At 43.3% G+C, this 18977-nt stretch overlaps 2 protein-coding genes across 4 annotated transcripts in view; both read left to right on the top strand.

Annotated features, from left to right (window-relative positions):
- Positions 1-1835: 1835 nt before the first annotated feature.
- Positions 1836-6434, top strand: haus4 (HAUS augmin-like complex, subunit 4). The gene is made up of 9 exons (XM_047584975.1): positions 1836-1993; positions 2215-2354; positions 2534-2665; positions 3235-3375; positions 3468-3564; positions 4087-4232; positions 4806-4936; positions 5773-5841; positions 5938-6434. Exons 1-9 carry the CDS (start codon positions 1936-1938, stop codon positions 6122-6124), a joined length of 1101 nt encoding a protein of 366 aa, XP_047440931.1. The 5' UTR covers positions 1836-1935; the 3' UTR covers positions 6125-6434.
- Positions 6435-8356: 1922 nt separating this feature from the next.
- dock11 (dedicator of cytokinesis 11) overlaps positions 8357-18977 on the top strand; it is an 81968-nt gene continuing 71347 nt past the window's right edge. For all 3 annotated transcript variants that reach the window (XM_047584301.1, XM_047584284.1, XM_047584292.1), the window contains exons 1-3: positions 8357-8686; positions 16889-17005; positions 18730-18819. In XM_047584301.1, coding sequence (XP_047440257.1) covers positions 8582-8686; positions 16889-17005; positions 18730-18819 — 312 coding nt within the window. In that variant the 5' untranslated portion in view covers positions 8357-8581. The remainder of the gene's footprint in view (positions 8687-16888; positions 17006-18729; positions 18820-18977) is intronic.

Genomic DNA, 18977 nt, shown 5'->3' on the forward strand with positions numbered 1-18977 from the left:
TCTCGTGCGCAGTCGCGGCGTTGAGTTGTTTCACAGAAGAAGTCGTCACCGGGGGTCGTTTCTTTAGTCTGCGGTGCAATTTTCAGCGTCTCCCCTAAAAAAAAAATGATGCACTACCGCCCCGGCGACTCCTTACTCCAACTAGTACCCGTCCCCTCCAACACACGCCGATAGAGTGAGTCGGGGAGAGACTGAATGACCTCCAACACCCCACCCCTCCACGCTAAGACCCGCCCACCGCGCCATACGAGCCTGTGATTGGCTGAGACGCGCGTCGGTCAACTTTGCCTGTCGCTGATTGGCTGAGAAAATGAGGGTTGGTGCCCCGAGCGCGGCCAATAAAATCCAGAGAGTCGCGTCCTAACACAGACCATTGGTTTCACGCCGCGTCAATTATAATTTCACTCAAATTGACTGGCTCCCATATCTGATTTTGCCCACTCATTGATGAGCGAGGACCACCAGCTATTGTGTAAACAGCACTATAGTGAAGTTACTATACTAAGAAAAAGTTGCATCACATGGCAGAAGCACACATGTTCAGACCGAGACAGAAGAAGAAGAAGAACAAAAAAAACAAAACAAAACAAACACACATTTATAGAGACTTTTTTTTATGTTTGGAGAATTAGCTCAGTGGAGTGGGCACAGTTGGGTAATTGCACGGTTACAAAACAGCAGAAATGCTGCACCGAGAGCACCACATATGGACAAGTACCGCTGCGAGGAAACAGCTGCGAGAAGCACTCACGAGAGGTCAGAGGTCACGGGGGAAAGCCGCACACTACAGGAATCCTCATTATCCTAGCACCTCACATGTCCTCTCTCAATCAGGGGTACAGGACCTGATCAGCTGATTGTTTTATAAGGAACCTTTAAGGAGTATAGTATAAAAGATCATCATTTGTGTCTGGATCAGTTTTTTCTTTTTTTCGTCGCAGCGATGACGGAAACGAGTGGAACAAATGAAGAGGAATGCAAACGTTTTATTCTAGATATTTATTAAAGCAAAGCAAGACATCTGCTTGTGATATTTGCCCCTAAAGCATGGCAGCTCCACTGCCAACAACAACAGCAAAAGCAACATACCGGTGCCAGGTGAAGCCAAGCCAGGGGCATGAAAATATCAAATTTAAGATTTCTAGACAAGGACACGAACGTAGCGGACAAACCTGAGCAGCTTAGTGTTTCAAATCCTTCATATTATAGTGAATTGATCCTGATCATCTCCTTCGTCTTGTTTGTTTTGCTTCTCTTTGGTCTTATTTTGGAGCCGTAACAGGCAACACAGCAGGGCCCAGATGGTTTGGGGTTAAGAACAGCCTGAAAGTCCTATGTTTAGATGGATCTGAGCATGAATCAGAACCAGGCTTCAAAATCCACATTTGCACCCAGTAACAACAACTAATTTGCGGTACCAGCCACGACGTTACTTAAAAAAACTGAGATATTGTTTGACTGAATAAGTTACTACCTCATCACAAGTGCCAAAGGAAAAAGAAAATACATGAGCCGATATGTGGACAGTTTTAAATAATGCTACACAGCAATTTAGCAGTATTTACAGAATTTGTTTTGTCTCATTCATAACGTCTTTTGTGATTTGTTTGTATATATACAACTTATCATTAAGATTATTTTACAAATATTAATTTTAATGATGATTATATCGTATTAATGAGGTAATATTGTCGTTACACGGTAGATTTCATTCATCATTTGTAAAAATCTCTGGTCATTCCGGGTACTCGTGTGCGCGCTCCCCGGTGCGCGTACGTCGAGGCTGTATCGACCACGTGGGTCGACATCAGCCAATAAGAAGACTTCCTGCAGAGGCGCGCAACTTGATTCAGGAAGTGGCTGTTTTCATTCCCGTGTCTTGAGTTCGTGTTAGCAAAAGCTTTTCCTTGTTTTGTTTTAACAATTAGCCTGAAAATGTCAGGTTGCCCCGAGGTGACGTCGCTCGGGAAGGGAGACAGTTTACATCAGCAGGGTGAGGAAATAAAATACACTCTCGCGTCTTTGTTTAAGTATTGAAGCGAAATGACGTTTTGTTTTTTGCGTTGTCATCACTTTTAACTAACGACGCGAGCATTTTGAAAGTGAGATTTGTAGTTTTAAGTTGTGCTTTTCTTTCTGAAACTTCTGCCAGTGACTGTGTAGTCCAGCCCCTGATAATAGGTTTATTATGTATTTTCTCTCCTCCTCGGCCAGTTCTCGCATCCTTCCCGCTGTGTGACATGACAGAAGAAGACCTGACCCAAAACCCCCAGTTCTGCAAACTCCTGGCCACCCTGGCGCAACACGTGGACCCAACCGGACTCACCGCGCCCCTGAAAACGGAGCTGGAAAAGGTATTTTCCAGCATAGAAAACTAAGCTCATTCACAACCAGAGCGGTGATCTGTCATTTACCGACATCTACTGGCGGACGATGGGAACTGCAACAACACGGAGAGGAGCCTCCTCTGCCTCCTGCCTCCTCGCACAGGTTGAATGTGTGTGAAAATGTGTTTTTTTTTTTTTTTTCCCAGGCTGAGCAGAAGCTGCAGAGCCAGAGGTGTCGCTGGCTACGCTCCGAGAGCCTCCACACAGGGCTGCAGGAGATGATCCAGGATCACTGTGTCAGGAAGCACCATACTACTCTACCCCCAGACCAGAACATGGTAGGCACTTACATGCACGGTCCACAAATACCAGAGCAACGTAGATTTTTAAAATATATATATATATTCCAGCTGTAGCCAGAAGTCACAATTTGAAACCCTTTAAAGAGCGGCTATATCTGTTTTCTTGGCTTGTTTTATTCTTTATTTTATTTCCTACGTGCTGCTGTTAGGGTCCGAAACGAATTTTTACACATTTACTATGTACGGTGTACAACTTCATAACCCAGTTACACCTGGACCATCTGTACAAAACAATCACCTGTGCAGTTAAAGCCCGTGTTCTCCATTGTACTTTTTGTATATATGCCAGTAAATTTTATTTTGTCATATTTTACATCCTACACTTTTTATTTATATTTTTGCTGCTCTCTTGTACGCTGTTGTAAATTCCTCCATTGCAGGACATATAAAGTTTTTTTTAAATCTTAGTTTAAAAAAAAAAAACATAGGTTAGAACCTACAAATATGAGATATAACTAAATTTGATGATGGAAGTGTTTTAAGTGATGATACGTACTGATAATAAAAATAAAAATAACCGTAACAAATCCCTCGTTTGTGTTCAGTTCTTTGAGACGATGGAGAAGTGTCTGCTGGTGGCTCAGTGCGTCAGGCAGCTGGATCTCGGCGACGCCTCGGACCAGGACCAGCCCACCGTGCTGGGACTCACCCCTCAACACGTGGTGGACCTCATGCCGTCGGAGAAAGTGGGTCACGGATACACGCAAGTCCACCGACGTGTTATGAAGTTTCTGATGCGACTCTCGTGTGGATGACTCGTGTTGTTTGTCTTCACCAGAGCGTGCAGAGGATGAGGCAGGGTCTGCCCAGACAGCTGGAGAAACACCTCAAGGAAAAGTGCCTGAGCTTCCTCTCTTACTGTCAGCCTGACCAGGGTACGGTAACCATGGTGACCTGTGAAATTCAAAGCCTCGTTCGCTTTTCGGAAAATGTCATATCATCCCTCTGCGCTGCGTTGACACAGTAGCTGCAATTGCAGTCGTGTGTCACTGCACTTTCAAAAAGCCTCACATGAACGCCGTGATAAGAATAGGCCGACCCGATCTGAACCAGGTTTCTGTCAGGTTTATAGTGGTGGTGGTGATGATGAGCCACTCGTTTATTAATAATGCGGTGTTCAGGCGTCGTCATTTATCTTTGGTTGTACATTGTTGCTGTGATGTGGTGTAAACTGTGACCTGATGAGTTTTCAGGGGGCGACTGTAGCAAAACCACAAGTTGAATCATTTTTATTCTATTAGTGAGTAGTTCAGTCTTGTCTCTAGTGTTTGGGAGGAAATAACTTCTTCTTCTTCTGTTGTATTCTTGGCAGATTCGTTGCTCACTGTTAAAAACTGTTCTTATTGAAGTCCTGGTCAGGTTAAGTTGAAGTCTCCGTGTCTTTTAATCTCGTCCAGAGAATGGAAGTGAGGCTCTGAAGACCAGCAAGTTGTTTCATCTGTCAGCTCAGCTGGACAAAGACAAGAAAAGAGCAGAGAGTCTGAAGGCGAGCGCCCAGGAAAACACGGTCCTTCTGCAAAGACAGACACAGCTCTACCTCTCGGTAAGTACTCCTGTAAATGGATTTAGTTACATAAAGGAAACTAGATCTTCTGTCTGTATTTATACGCTACCACATAGTTCTTCAAGAGGGGGCAGACTTTAGTTGATTAAATTATTTTTACTTTTTTTCATTTTCCCCCACAAATTAAAAATTTAATTAATGGCACGTTAACATGAATCCAACATATTTTAGTAAAAGGATAAATGGAGGCAGAAGATGCAAAATCTTTGGTTGATTAGACATTTTTTATACATTTTTTTCTTATTTTCCACCACAGATTTAAATATCTTTAAATACACATTAACATCGACCCAACATATTTTAGTAAAGGGATAAAGGATATCTTAATGCAAAATGATGACAATAATGTATATTTATAAATAGCCTCCATCAGTTTTGGGATCCTTGGCCTGAAAAGACCAAAATGAACAGTGAACCTGAAAAGAAGACCCCAGACATACAGTGAAAAAGAACGATCTGAGGACATGTACTCACCAGAAACTGTTTCTAAACCAAAATATTTAAAAGGAGCTGCTCACAACGATACGTTTTACTTTTTCTTTCCCTGACCAGGAGCTGACCGAGTGCATCCGTCTTCTCCAGTCTCTCGTCCTGGACCACAGGCTGAAGGTCCAGACGGAATTAGACAAGAAGAAATTGGATTACTTTGAAGGCAAATGTGAATTAGTCCTACAGAAGATAAAGTAAGCACTTTTCACGTCTTCTCCTGCTTCAATACATTTGTCACTGACATGGCTAAAAATCCCCTAGTTCAATTTATTAGGAGCATAAATATGTTAGGGAATGGAAGGATTGGAAGCTTGGGAATGTGAAATATTGGTGTGTTTGGACCGTTCTCATAGTCGGAGCCCAAAGCGAGTGAAAATGCTCCGTATAAACACCTCAATCAGAATAAACAGGCCCAAAATTTAATGACATTTCATTCGGTTTCACAGGGGTAGAATGATTCCTTTTCCCAAACTGATCTGCTGGTCTGCGGCACCGAAGAGAGTTCGTTTTTAACAACTCTGAAAGAACTAGACATTATCGCACGCTTAGACGGCAGGAAAAAAAAAATAGAAATATCGAACTGGTTAAAAAGATCCATCAAAAATGAATTGAAGTTGGAACAAATTGAGAAACGCTGAGCTGAGCTGAAACCTTCAATCAGAATGAGGAAAAAAAGCCTCCATGTAAACATGTAGCTAGTGTCTTAGCAACGTGTTAATACTGAAGTGGGAATTTCTGAGTCCTACTTACTGTCCAACGTTTATCTGTATGTACAAAATACCTTATTATCAACAGCTATTAATAACAGCGGCTAACATGGCTAGCGAGAAAGTCCCACTATATTCTACCATGGTTTCTTGTCGTGCTGAAATACATTTGTTGTTGTAGTTCCCATTTATCTTTGCTAACAGCTAAGATAGCTAACAGCTAACAGCTAAGATAGATGGACATATGTGTTGCTGTTCAGTAATTTCTTCCTATATTGGCTCAAATATAGTTTCTCACGTTCTACTGTTTTCTTCCTTCTAAGGACTGAGATGGTGGAAATTCAGCTGGACACGTACACACCCGACTCCATAGCTGCCCATAGGAAAATAAGGTGATGTTTGCGTCCTCTTTGATTAGTTTTTGAGATACATTTTTAACTTAATTCTGAACTTCTTTGCAGCTCTAACTCTCTGTACTTGAATCGCAGGGAGAAGCTGGAGTCGGAGCTGAAGTCCTGCAAAGCCGAGAAGCAGTCCGTCGAGTCGAAGCTGGCCTCCTTCGAGATCCTGGGCAAAGAATTTGAGGCCCTGGCCGAGGAGTACTGCAGGTTGCGGCAGGAGATGGAAATGAAGCACTGGGCTCTGAACGAATTCGCTCAGTACAGTGACAAGTGAAGATCGAGTCTGACGGCGAGAGGAGAGCTCAACATTTCAGTGTTCATAGTGTAGAACTGCTCAAAATGAGACTCTAACATTTAGGTCTTTACAACTTGGGGATTAAGACTTTTTACCTTTTTAGTAAGATGCAGTTCTCAGTCTTGTAAGTAGCTTATGTTATTGTTTTATTATTGTTTCTCATATGACGTGATGTGAAGCATCTGTTTAGGGACTTGTTTCACCCAGCTGCTTCCCTCGCTATATACATAAATACACAATATTATTATGTAAATAATAAAAATGATGATGTCTTCAAGGCTCTGGATGAAATCCTATTTCCACGGGACATGCTGCTGTCACTGCAGCCGTGTGGAGGGAACAATGTACACAAGGCCCGTCTGGACTCGTCCTTTCACACGCTGTGTGATGGGTGTTGTTCACACGCATCGACACTCATCTGCTACCCCCTGGAGGTGTAAATGATGCGCTGCTAATACGTTTTCCTCCTATAAAGAACAGTGCTATAGAACAGGGGTTTTCAATGTTTTTCAGGCCAAGGACCCCCAAACTGCTGGAGAGATTAAGTAGGGACCCCCCTACCTATTATATGTGCTCTATATTAAACTAGTGCTATTTATAAATATACATTATTATTAGTATTATTTTATATTCAATATTAGGCTATCCTTATCCCTTTATGAAATATGTTAGGTTAATGTGTATTTAATACAAATTTGTGAGTGAAAATTAAATAAATATATATATATATATATATTTATATATATATATATATATATATATATATATATATATATATAAAAATGTCTAATCAACCAAAGATTTTGCGACCCCGCCCCTGCAGTACCTCCACGGACCCTCTAGGGGTCGCGGACCTCCCGTTGAAGACGGATGAAACCGCCTCTAACGCTCTGACTTTTTATTTTCCAGCCTTTTCTGTCACTTATTTTTAGGCATTTTGCCTGTGACGTCACAGTGCGTGTGCTCGTTTTGGACAATAAACTTTAACAAGAGGAAAAAATTAGGACATATTTGTAAAAAAAAAAAATGGAGCGCGTCCTACATTCCTTGGCTCTGGTGCAAGGGCTTTTATATTTAGGCCAAACAGTCTGAGGAACGTTTCTACTGTAGTTTGCGGTCTCATCCACAAGATGGCAGCATACTATCAATTTACTACAACGTTTCACAGGACTTTCAACTTCCACTGGATTTTAGCTGGTCTGAGGGAGGCTGCATGAATGTGCATCATCCTACAGATACTTGACCAGTTTGGGATCTAGTGAATTTAGAGGCCAGGTCAACACCTTGAGCTGCTCTTCATGTTTTGAAGAAACAGGTGGGTGCTACACGCCTAAGTAACATTCACACCAATACCAGGTCCACAAGCAGTTTCCCAGCAGAACACTGAATTGTCACAAGATGATTAATGTAATTTACTTCTCCTGTCAGTGGTTTTAATGTTGTGGCTGATTGGTGCATACCATATACTGTCTGCCAACTTATAAAGCCACAATGCAAGTTGTTTTGAGCATAACTTGTGCAAATTAATGTGTTTTGTCCCCCTTTATATAATTGTGGGTCAACTCTTTTGTCATAATATTGTCTAATATCGTGTCCTTCTTGGTTTGTTTTGACATTGTCTCCCTGTTTTGTCTGTAATTGTCTAAAGTCTTCTCTGTCTGTGTTATGTAGCTGCCTTGGGACTGCGGCTGAAAATTAAAAATTAGCATTTGTTGAAGAACTAATAATAATAATGATAATAGTTTTATGACCTTTTTCTCTAATTTTATATTTGAATCACCCCTATTTTTTAATATTTATACAGTATTTGCCTGCAGGGAAGTGTTCGTTTATGTTTAAGAGGTTAACGTCTTCTTCCTGGGTTCACTAGTATCTGCACAAACAATCAGTGTTGCCCAGAACTAGCATCTACCACTACATTTTTAGCTCCTTCAAATAAAAACAAAACAATGTTTTATAATCGAAATTATTATCTTAATCTATATGGCACACATACACCTTCCACTTTAATTAAATTAACCTTGTAAGTTTTTATATTTTTGTATTTCTATAAGCAGGAAATTGTGAAATCGAAAGCAAGCAGAGCTGGTTGTCTTCTCGCGTTGACGATCTCTGACAAAGCCGCTCTCCGCCTCGGGGAAACGGAAGTGGGAGGGAGTGAGGCATCTCGCGTTGCTCCCACCCCTCCCTCTCTCTCCATCTCTGCTCTCCTTTCATCATCATCATCATCATCACCACCATCATCAGCAGCAGCAGCAGCAGCAGCCCCGCCTCGCGACGTGAACCGCTGGCTGGTTCACCTCCAACGCACTAAAAACTCAACATCTGGCCCGTCACCAAACAGCGCCTCCTCCGCCGCCGCCGCCGCCGCGTCCCGCGCCGCGGCATGCCCACACTCCTCCATTCAAGAAGCGGATTTGAACCGAAAGGGGGACGATGTCCGAGGTGCGAAAATTCACGAAGCGGTTAAGCAAACCCGGGACGGCCGCGGAAGTCCGGCAGAGCGTGTCGGAGGCGGTGAGGAGCACCGTGGACCTGGTGGTGAGTCTCGGTCATTTTTTTTTTTTTTAACATTTAAGAGGGGTTATGCGGTTTATGCGTTTGCGTAAATCCCCCCAAAATTGAAGTTTATCCTCACACACAGTTATTTCTTTACTAATTAATTCATTGCACACTTTCACATTCGCTGCACGGAAACAGCATACACCCTGTTTAAAGACGAGGAGATTACGCACCGCTCAACTCCCATATGTTTTATTTAAATTATCATTATTTCTTTATAAAATTGCCGCCATTGCCAAATAGTGTGACATTGTCCACGGGCACGCATGGATTTTTTTTTTTCCGGGGCTGTGCTGTGTGTGGGGCTCCTTTTGTGTGCGCTTTGCTGCCTTCTGGATGAGGAGCAGTGCCAGTTGGACAGCTGCAGCATGGCTTCCCTGTCTTTTTTTTGCCTTGGGAGCTGAGAGTGTGTGTGTCTCTTTACAATGCAATTTATGTGCAACGGCTGCGCAAAAACGAAAGACTCATTCGCTTGGGTTTGGATGAGTGAGCGGTGGTGGTGATGAGGAGGAGGGCATCGGGCGCAGTGTCTTGGGGTGAATGTCATTTCAGGATCCTGCTGAGGTGGCATCTGCGCGCCGGTGTCCGTGCGCTCGCCGTGGAATGACGTAAAAACGCCGGTTTCAAAACTTTACCGCCGTGACGTCATCCGGCGCACCTCCACATGTCTTGTTTTTCCTTTGTGTCGCGCGGTTATGTGACAGAAACCAACCAAACTAGCCGGGTTGAATGAGTTTGTGCTCCCCCGGGGGGCTCGTTCCGCGGTCTCATGATGATCATCTTCAGGAGTGTGACGCCGAGCAAACCTTGTGATGAGGTTCTGGTTTCCTCCGTAACGGAGGTCGGAGCGGTGTTGTGCGTCTGCTTTTCTGGGCCACGTGTGGACATGAGTTTAAGCTCCTGCCCGTTTCAGGGCGGCGAGGACTGGGGGCTGCTCGCTCCGTGGACTGCTAACCGAGAACAAACGCTCGTCTTTGTGGTGGGTGCGTGGCCTGTTTTCTCTCTCACATGGGGATTCCCTCAGGCGCGCTGTGACCATGCTTCCTCTGTGACTCCGTCCGGGGGGGTTCATTCGTGGTTGCCTCCTTGGTTTTTTTTCTCCCATCCTCGAAAGACTTACAGCGAGTAGAAACCAAGCACCAAAGAGGAGAACATTTGTGCACTTTTTCTTTCCTTCACAAGACCCTTGAGCCACTCAGTATTAAGTTGATTTAATGGGAATTCCCTTCAGCTGTTGTCCGCATCTACATCTGTGTTGAGTGGTCTGTTGCCATAAGGCTGCTTGGGAACAAGAGGACAGTTGTGGAGTCCTTCGTGAACAGAATCTGTTGATTTTGACCCTTGAGGTTTCTAGTTTGCAGCCAGAGTGTTGCTGAACTGTCTCGTTTGAGTGTGCGTTGGTTGCGTTCAAGATCAAAAGTCTGCCTTTGTCATGGTTTCTGCTTGGCCACAGACCTACTCCGACTCCGCTCTTACATTATGAGATTAGGGTTGGGCGAAAAAATTTATCACGATAAAAATATAAGGCTTGAGAGCTCCAAGATGAAACTGACCATTTTATAGTCGACTAAGCTGCTTAACGACGGGTTTAAGTAGGAAGTGACTAATCGAACAAGTCTGAAATGTGAAAACAGTAGAAGCACGACCGATGACCGTAATAAATGTTGTCTGTGCGTCGAGGACAGCGTCAGCCGGGGGACAGGTCATCCAAAATGAGGACTGTCCCCAGAAATCGGGGACGTTTGTTCATCCTAATTTACCAGAGGATGTGGCTGCTTTCTTTCTCCTGACTCATTTATTGGCTCTCGTCATACTCCAGCTTGTGGTTGTGATTCAGGTGGTGGAGTAACTTTGTTGCGTTGCTCTCTTTATCCACCTCATGATATAAGAACCAGCTGCATATTATTGATGAGGAGCCTCGTTTAGCCACAGGTGAGCTACGTCTGCGAGGACGTAGAGTACGTCATCAGCTTGCGTTTGTCACATTTAGCACGAGGTGGGGATTGTTTTTAGTGGTATATCATGTAGCTAAGTTATCGTCCATTCCTACTTGAGATGCTAGTCGGACGGTGGACAATGACCAGCGCAGAGCAATCAGTCTTAGTCTGGATATCTAATATCTGTTGGAAGCATGTGTGCTGGCTGCTATATGGGCTAAAAACACTTTTAGAGTACCTAGATACTGTAATACTCAGTAGCCATCTATACTTTACTATGGTCTACCCACTTGTGTTTGTGCTTCAGGTGGTGGAATAGATTTATTATGCTGTGTTTTTGTTGTAAACTATGCATATCATTAGCCTAATAGCATAACTGCCTCAGTCATTCTTTGACTGACATCAATAAAAATACCAATGTGCTTGCCATAAATTGTGTTTTTGCTTGTTTTACGCAATAGGCAATTGTGCTATTAGGCGATAACGATATGAGACAAGTTTGTTCCACCTCACATCTGATATCCACATTCTACCATACTCGTTATTCTGCTCTGCACATTAGCCACAGACGAGCTAGGGCTGTGATCAGCTTGCGTTTGTCACATTTTTCCTCGAGATGGCAAGTTGTCATCATCGTGTGGTTTGGTTTTGGAGGTGAATCGTGTGCGATAAGTTATCCCCACATTCCTACTGCGTAGCGGTCTGCGCTGATTACACTGATTAAGCTGATTAAGCTGAAGCCTCTGCTTCACCTTAATGCAGAAGTCTAAACCACCTGTGAGACATCAAACAGTCGAGATGGGATCCTAAACTGTGAGGAGCTTTAGTTAAAATGACGTGAAATCCTTGACTTGTTGATGACTGATCATGTGGACTACTTCTGCTCTGTGTGTCTCTGGTGTTTTCTAACGGGGAAGCCTGTCAATAGTCAAGATGTCTTTGTTTTAACCTTGTTTTCTCTTTTGCTAATAACCAGTTCTTTTTGATTTATATTCACATTCATGTATAGATACTTTATTTAGCCTGTGGGAAATTTGAGTAAAGCAAACTAGAGACCTGGTGGCGGAGGCTGCCACTGGCGTCAGCACCTTAAGAAGATGCTCATTCAGCATTTGACCTTTACAAAAGCTATTAAAATTATCGACTGGTCAGTTAATTTGTTCATTAGCAAAATGGCAACCATGTGAATAGTTGATTAACTGCAATTCATCAGAAAAGTCAAACATGTCCTGGTCACAGATTTTCAAATTCCTTTGTCTCCATCATAGAAAACGTCACATGTAATCTTGGTGTAAAGAAACAAAGACTGTGGGATTAGTTTTCAGAAATTTTACAGACTAAACCTTTAATTGAGTAACTGAGTAGAGAACCTCCAGATTAACCCTAGAAGGAAAATGCACTACAACTGTAAATGGTTCCCAAAAAGGAGGAGGAAATGACAAAAAATGTTTGGGAACCACTCTGGAGGAATGTGCTGTTGACGTTGCAGAGGACACAGAAACTTGTGCTGCCTTCAAGTGGAACTCGTGAGCTTGTGGTTACGACATGGGAAGTCACGTACAAATAAATGTTTGGCATTCAGATGGTCCTCTGCTAGGCAACAGAGGCTAACAGTTAGCAAGCTGATGGCCGGGTGACTTTAAGTAGACATAACGAAAAGATGAGGCTGTTGAGAATGTCAGTAAAGCTGCTACATACTCTGTAAAAACCTCTATATGGTGAAATGTATCAGTAAATACAGGGAGACCGGAAAAAATGTGGATTATCTGATAAAATTAAGGACAATTGGACTCGACAATGATCCAAATGAACCAGTATGAATTTAGGAAAGTGGATTGGCCTCAGTTTCAGTTTTAGTTTAAGTTAATTTCAGTTATGATAAATGTAGCTAAATAAAAGATGCTAACGCTAAGAGCTTTACTGAGAAGTAACGTTAGCTGTACAATACTGTGGTGTTAAAAGGATGACGAGGCGTGATGGCAAATATTCCGTTTATTGTTTCGTTTTTATTTATTGTTGGAGCTGAAATAGTTACTGTCGGCCGCAACTACGCCAAAACAACAACATCTACAAACTTATCTGACAGCCCTCCAGAACATAACTTAACCATTTACTTCTCGTTTCTTTGGCAAACATCTGTAAAAATATATCTGCGACTGCTTTTCAAGTCTGTTCGTACAGTCAATGGTGCAACAGCTCTTCATCATTTTTAAAATAATTGTACAATTTAGACGCTATTATAGCCTATGGTTCAAGCTAATCTCCATGTTTAACTATCACTTTTTGACACTCAGTGGCCGTAACCACGGAGACGTCCAATTGCTGTGACATCACGTGCATACCGTCTATACAACTAAATTGCAACATATCCAAAAACATTAATGAACACGATTTCGGACCAAAAATGTTCAGTCCAACGTTGTGGATCAAATTCATAGTCTGTGTGTCGATTGTTGTTTGTAATCTACTGTTTTGATGAAACGGTCCAAAGTTTGACTTCCCTTCACCGGAAGGGACCGTGACGGCGAAATGTGCAGCTTGTGCAACACCGTAATTTCAAGCGAGGGCGGCAACACCACCAACATGATGAAGCATTTGTCAATGGCGAGCTGCATTAAATACAGAGTGTACCATGTGTCCGACAATTTCTAGTCAACAAGTGCTGCTAAAACTCAGCAGAGCAGAGCTAGTGAGGATACAGTGACGAATTTTTCTATTCATTTACTTATAGAAACTTAAATTTCTGTTGTTCACACGAAACCACGAACGTCTACTTTTTCTAAACCAGAAATTGACAGGAGGAATTTGTAAGGAAATCGATAATCTTATGTCCATCCCTAGCCGTAGCCGTTTAGTTTCTTTTAGACCCAGTAGTGATTCTGTTTGGACGAGAGGCTGGAGCTGGGGAGGAGCTGGGGTGGAGCGACGGGCGAATCTGACCTGAAAACCCAAATCCTGCTTGACAGTCTCTCTGGACCCTATGTGTTAGTCATTAAATGTTGTTAAAGTTATTGACTTCAGCGGTGAGGCGGACTACTATTCTTCTTTTTCAGACCTGTGTCCATCTTTATATACAGTCTATGCATTCTAAATACCTATGTATTCCATTAAATCTGACACAAAGTCATGTCTGATGCTCTGTTTAAACATTAATACACCTGTTATAGGATAGCCAGGGAGTGATACAGGGACCAAAGAGGCTTGCTTGCATCTTTTTCTCTTCCTCCCTTCCTCGTTGGCGCACAGATTGGAGCACTTAGTGGGGTCAGCCGTGGGACAGCGATGGCGTTTTAAACCCATCCATTTTGTGTGTAATGTGTGTAATGTGCCCTAGCCCACGTAATAAAATCCACTTGCCGGAGCCTCACATCTGCAGACCCATAACGGGACGCAGACATCTGGAAAGCTCACATCATCATCGTCGTCGTCGTCTCAGTTCCCTGGGGGCAGGACTGGGACTTGCCTCTTTGTACTTGGCGTTTAGAGTATTTTGAGTGTTCCCCAGCCAGACTTGAGATGTAATGGGAGCTGGCGACACCAACGCGATGGGAAAGTGTCTCGGGGTTGTTTTCACTGCTCAGCTACACCCAAGTGTTGTGCCACGTCCTTTCAGTGTCTCTTTTCTTCCTCAATCAATGACGCTCTGGTTTCACAGCAGCTGATTCCGTCTGTGAAAGCAGAACGCACTCATCTGTCTCTCCCCTTCTCTTTCTCTTTGCTTCCTCTCGCCGCCGCCTCTCAGCGTAACGTGATCGACGTCGCAGCTCCCAGCTCTGCAATCGCCGCCGGCAGCCTCGTCCGACTTGCAGCTCTGCGGTTCCGCTCGTTGCACACGACAGGAAGCTGAGCTGCTGCGTCGGGTGCAGGGGCGGTACAGCCATGTGTAATGGTTTCAGCAGACTTGTAGCTGTTCTGCTTTCCGCTGCTGCTGCTGCTGCTGGTAGTCAAACAGTAGTGGCTGATCTGTGTGTGTGTGTGTGTGTGAAGAGATTGCAGTGATTCCACAGACCACAGAGAAGTAGGAAAAATGTTCAGACTCACTCGTACCATTAGGAAGTTTTTATTTAGATTAGCGGTTCAGAAAAAAAAAAAAAAAGAAAAAAAAAAGCGAGACGGAGGGCTTGTGTGTGTGGAAAACCGAGAAAAGTGAGAGTCTGGTGGAAAAATCTGCCGAGAACATGAACATGTAACCGGCTTATTTTCGCTGGTCAAATTACTGGTTGGAAAACGTCCTTTGCTGGCTTGTGCACAGATACCAGTGAATTCAAGAAGGAGCCGTTAACCTCTTAAATGTAAATGAACACATGCCTGCAGGCAAATGCTTTATGAATGTAATAGTGGTGATTCAGGTGGGGCTAAGAATATAAAATTTAAGAAAAGAGGATAAAATTACACGCAAGACAACTTGCGTTATGGCTTTAAGGCTTGGATTTTGAGACAGTTTTCTCCACTGACAGGAGAATATTGACCATCTTATGACAATCCAGTGTTGGGAAACTTTCAGACCTGGCATCTTATTCATGTGGATGTAGATGGACCAGACCAGACACCCCCTCCTCATAGCAGTGACACTCCTTGATGGTCCTGACACAGAAACACCATTGACTGTTTGTACTGTGGACAAACCCGTCGTGACGTTGGGTTCTGAACCTCGAAAATGAAGCCCAAAGTGGGCGGAGTGGATAAGCTTTACTCCGCCCACATTTGGATATTCCAAATATGGATATTGGGGGTAGAGCCGGAGTCGACCTGCCCACCCTGCTGCCTCTTAGCTCAGGCTACCGCCAAAGGGGGAACAGGAAACATTTAATCAATGATGCTGTAAAGGCGTTTTAACATGGAGGTCTATGGGGATTTGCTCCCTTTTGGAGCCTCAAGTGGCCACACGATGAACTGCAGTTCAACAGTTCAAGGTGTTGACCTGGCCTCTACTATATTCACAGGCCCCTCCCCTCAATCCATAGGACCCAAAGACCCCAACCAACAACTTCCTGTTTCCAGACAGAAGGACCATGTCTAAGTTGGGGTGACCTTGTCTTTTTTTTGACTCTCCAATGACGAACACGTTTTTGTTTTACCTGTGGGTGAAATCAGCAACAATGACAAGGCCTCGTAGGTGGTGCAGCTGTCCAGAAGTGGCTTTTTTATATATATATATATATTTATAACTTGTGAGGTGAGAGTGTGACTCATCACTCCCTGTGTTTTGGAGACTGCACCTGTTGGGTTTCCTGTACTTTTTATGAAAACAATAACTGAACCAAATACAAGAACTTGCAAACAATAAACTTTGCATCTAAACAGAAAAAAAAAAAACCCTGCCTTTCAGGTTAAACTCCACCATAGGTACAATACAATAAAAAAACAAAGGTCTTCAGTGGAAATATGACACAGTACAAGGCAGAAGAATCACTCAGCTCAGGGTCATCTTTATAAAGTCTTTCTCTAAGCAGCATGTCGTCTTACCCCGGCCTCTTTTCAGACCCTGCCAGCCGTTCACTAAAGCTAGAAGCTGATCGAATCCGTGCAGTCCGATTTCCTCTGCTTGAGTCCGAACAGCTTATTGGCTAAGCTATTCATCGCCGTTTCCCCTCCAACCCCCTCCCTCCTGCTTAGCCTGAGCTTAAAGTGGCACTTTCTTGGAATTAACTTTGAGTCTTTCCAAATGGTTTATACCCACGATCACGTCCTGACCCAGTTGTGGGAGGCTGGCATTTAAGCCCGTCGGCCCCTTTAAGATGTGACAGGGGAAGATGATTTCATTTCGCCCACTTCTCTATGAAAGTACCAAACAGGAAGTTTTGATTTTTGAAGCTGGCGACGCAGCTCTTTTCTTTCGTTATTACAAATTTCACTATTGAACCTTATCTCACAGCATGAATCTATTAAGTCACAAGTCATAATTTTTCTGCCTTATCTCACATCTCTTATATTTTCTTAAGAAGTTATTGTTTCTACCCCTTTGTCATCTGTTGCGATCTCTTTCCGTCTACACACAAATGTCTGAGCAACAGTTTCCCTGAACTGTGACATCCTCTGAACCTTGCGGTTGCCTCTTTTATCTCTTTTTATCTCAGCTGCTCTGCAGGTGAACGCTGCCGTCTAACTTCTAACAGCTGGGGGGGGGGAGTGGGCGGGGACGGCGTTTTACATACTCGGTGCGGACGAAAATATCCGAACATGAAATGGTGTGTTTATTTCAAATGACACATGCCCCGGCCTCCTTTTCGTCTTCCCCTCTCAGGAGCAGCCAAAGATCATCGAGCCGCTCGACTATGAGACGGTGGTGTTTCAGAGGAAGGCCCAGATCCACGGCGACCCCCACCGAGACCTGCTGCTCTGCCCCGTCGACGATGTCTCGGTGAGTCCTCCTCCTCCTCCTCCTCCTCTTCCTTTCTGTTATGTTATGTCGTAACTTACAGGAAAGCCCCATTTCAGCACCTCTCTGCTCCCTAACAGCATTACTTCAGGTCTTTTTGCAACGCTAACAATCCTCAACAATTAGTTATTAATTCCAGTTGAATAATTAACTTGTCAGTGCTCTCAAGTGTAAAACTATGTAGTGGAAACATGTTTTTTTTAATGACCTCATGTCTTTAATATTTTATTATCTTACGTTAGCTAATAATAATAATAATAATGATAGTCAAAATATTAGGTACACTAGAAAAATGAATACATCCCACAGAAATTCCCCTAAATGCAACAACCCCCACTCATTTACATAAAGTATGATGTGCAATATAGACTTTCATTTATGACTCTGTTCATTGTGTTTTAACCTGTTATGCTCAAAATGTGCAATGCCTGTAAACTATATTTTCACATTTCTTTTTATATTATATTTTATATTTCCAGTTCTCTGTAAATAGTACCTTTTGCACTATTTTGTGTATACTTGGTGTCTGCACTGAAACCTCTTCATTCCCGAACCAGAGGGAAGCTGGAGGCGAACACTGTCACTGTCAACCAGGAAAATGTCGTCTTTTTGTATTTTTGGATGCTAAAAGTGAAAAATCAAAAACACTAAAGTTTTATCACACACTGCCAGCCGTAGACAACTTTATTAACAATAATGCTAATGCTAACCGCGAGCTAACAACCACGTTAGTTGTGTGTTTCAGCAGGGTCCAAGCAGAAGTTGCATTTACTACGTTACCCTCCACAGTGGTTCCACTTACGTCTTATAATATATTTGTAGAAGAGGCTTCACCTATTAAAGACAGACCAGACCTTGTCCTCTCTGTGTCCTCCTTTGTTCAAATCGTCCATCCAGTGAGTCAGAGTGTAGGGGTCATGAACGTAGTCCCATCAGTCAGAGTCAAATCTTTAAAATGACACTTAGTCTCGGGGAGTGAGTGTATTATATGTAAATATACGTTTCTTGTACGTTCGTGCCAAAACAGTCCATTTAAATACACTAAGCAACGTTTTCAGGCTACAGTGTTTTGCCTCCAGCTAAGCCCCGCCCCTCAAAAAACCTAACATTGTTTACAAACTTGTTGCTTTGTTGCGCGGTGACTGGAAACACCCATGTTAAAGAATAAATCTCATTTCCTATAGTAAGTATGGGTTTTAACCCATTATTTTATAAAGCTTTAAAAAACATTGTTTAAAATACACAATATGATATGTTTATTTTCTCCGGTAAACTGCTTATTTGGACAATGAATTTGCTAGGGGGTAAAAATCTCCCCAACAAACAGTCAAATCAGCAACTTATTTCTGTCAAACGGGAACAAATAGCTATTGAATACTGTATCACTTCCTAAAGAATGACTTCCCATCGTGAACGACTGCTCAGCGGGCTCAGTTATTTATGGTCAAGTCCAGTCCAGCCAGGTGCCTCTGCTCTGTTCTAGCTTAACTGCTGCTGCTGCTGCTGCTGCTGCTTCAAACACATGTGGTTCTGTTTAGCTGCACGTCCCGCTTCTTGCCTACGTTTCTTTTTTTCCGGCCCCTGAGAGAAGTAGTCATCTCTGCCCCCTCTGCTTTGACTCTTTCTGACCCATTTTCCTCCTACTAAGCACCTTTGTAGACTCCTCGTCATCAAACGCTTCACGTTATTTCACTGTGTGCGCGCAGGAGTCCCAGATCTCTCGGCAGAGGAGGACCGTCGTTCCCGCGGTGCCCCAGAATGCCGAGCGGGAGGCCAGGAGCCTGTTTGCCAAAGAGGTACTGTGACATGGTCACACCATTACCAGCACACATTACCAGCGGTGAAGTCCATTCTAAGATTAAACAAGAAGTTTTGGAGTCAAACAGCTGAAGCTTCAGCTTCTTTTTATTAAAGAAAACACGATGCAGTGTGAATTCTTCCCCCGCAGCAAACA

This window comes from Mugil cephalus, chromosome 1 (genome assembly GCF_022458985.1).
Source record: "Mugil cephalus isolate CIBA_MC_2020 chromosome 1, CIBA_Mcephalus_1.1, whole genome shotgun sequence".
NCBI classification, from domain to species: Eukaryota; Metazoa; Chordata; class Actinopteri; order Mugiliformes; family Mugilidae; genus Mugil; species Mugil cephalus.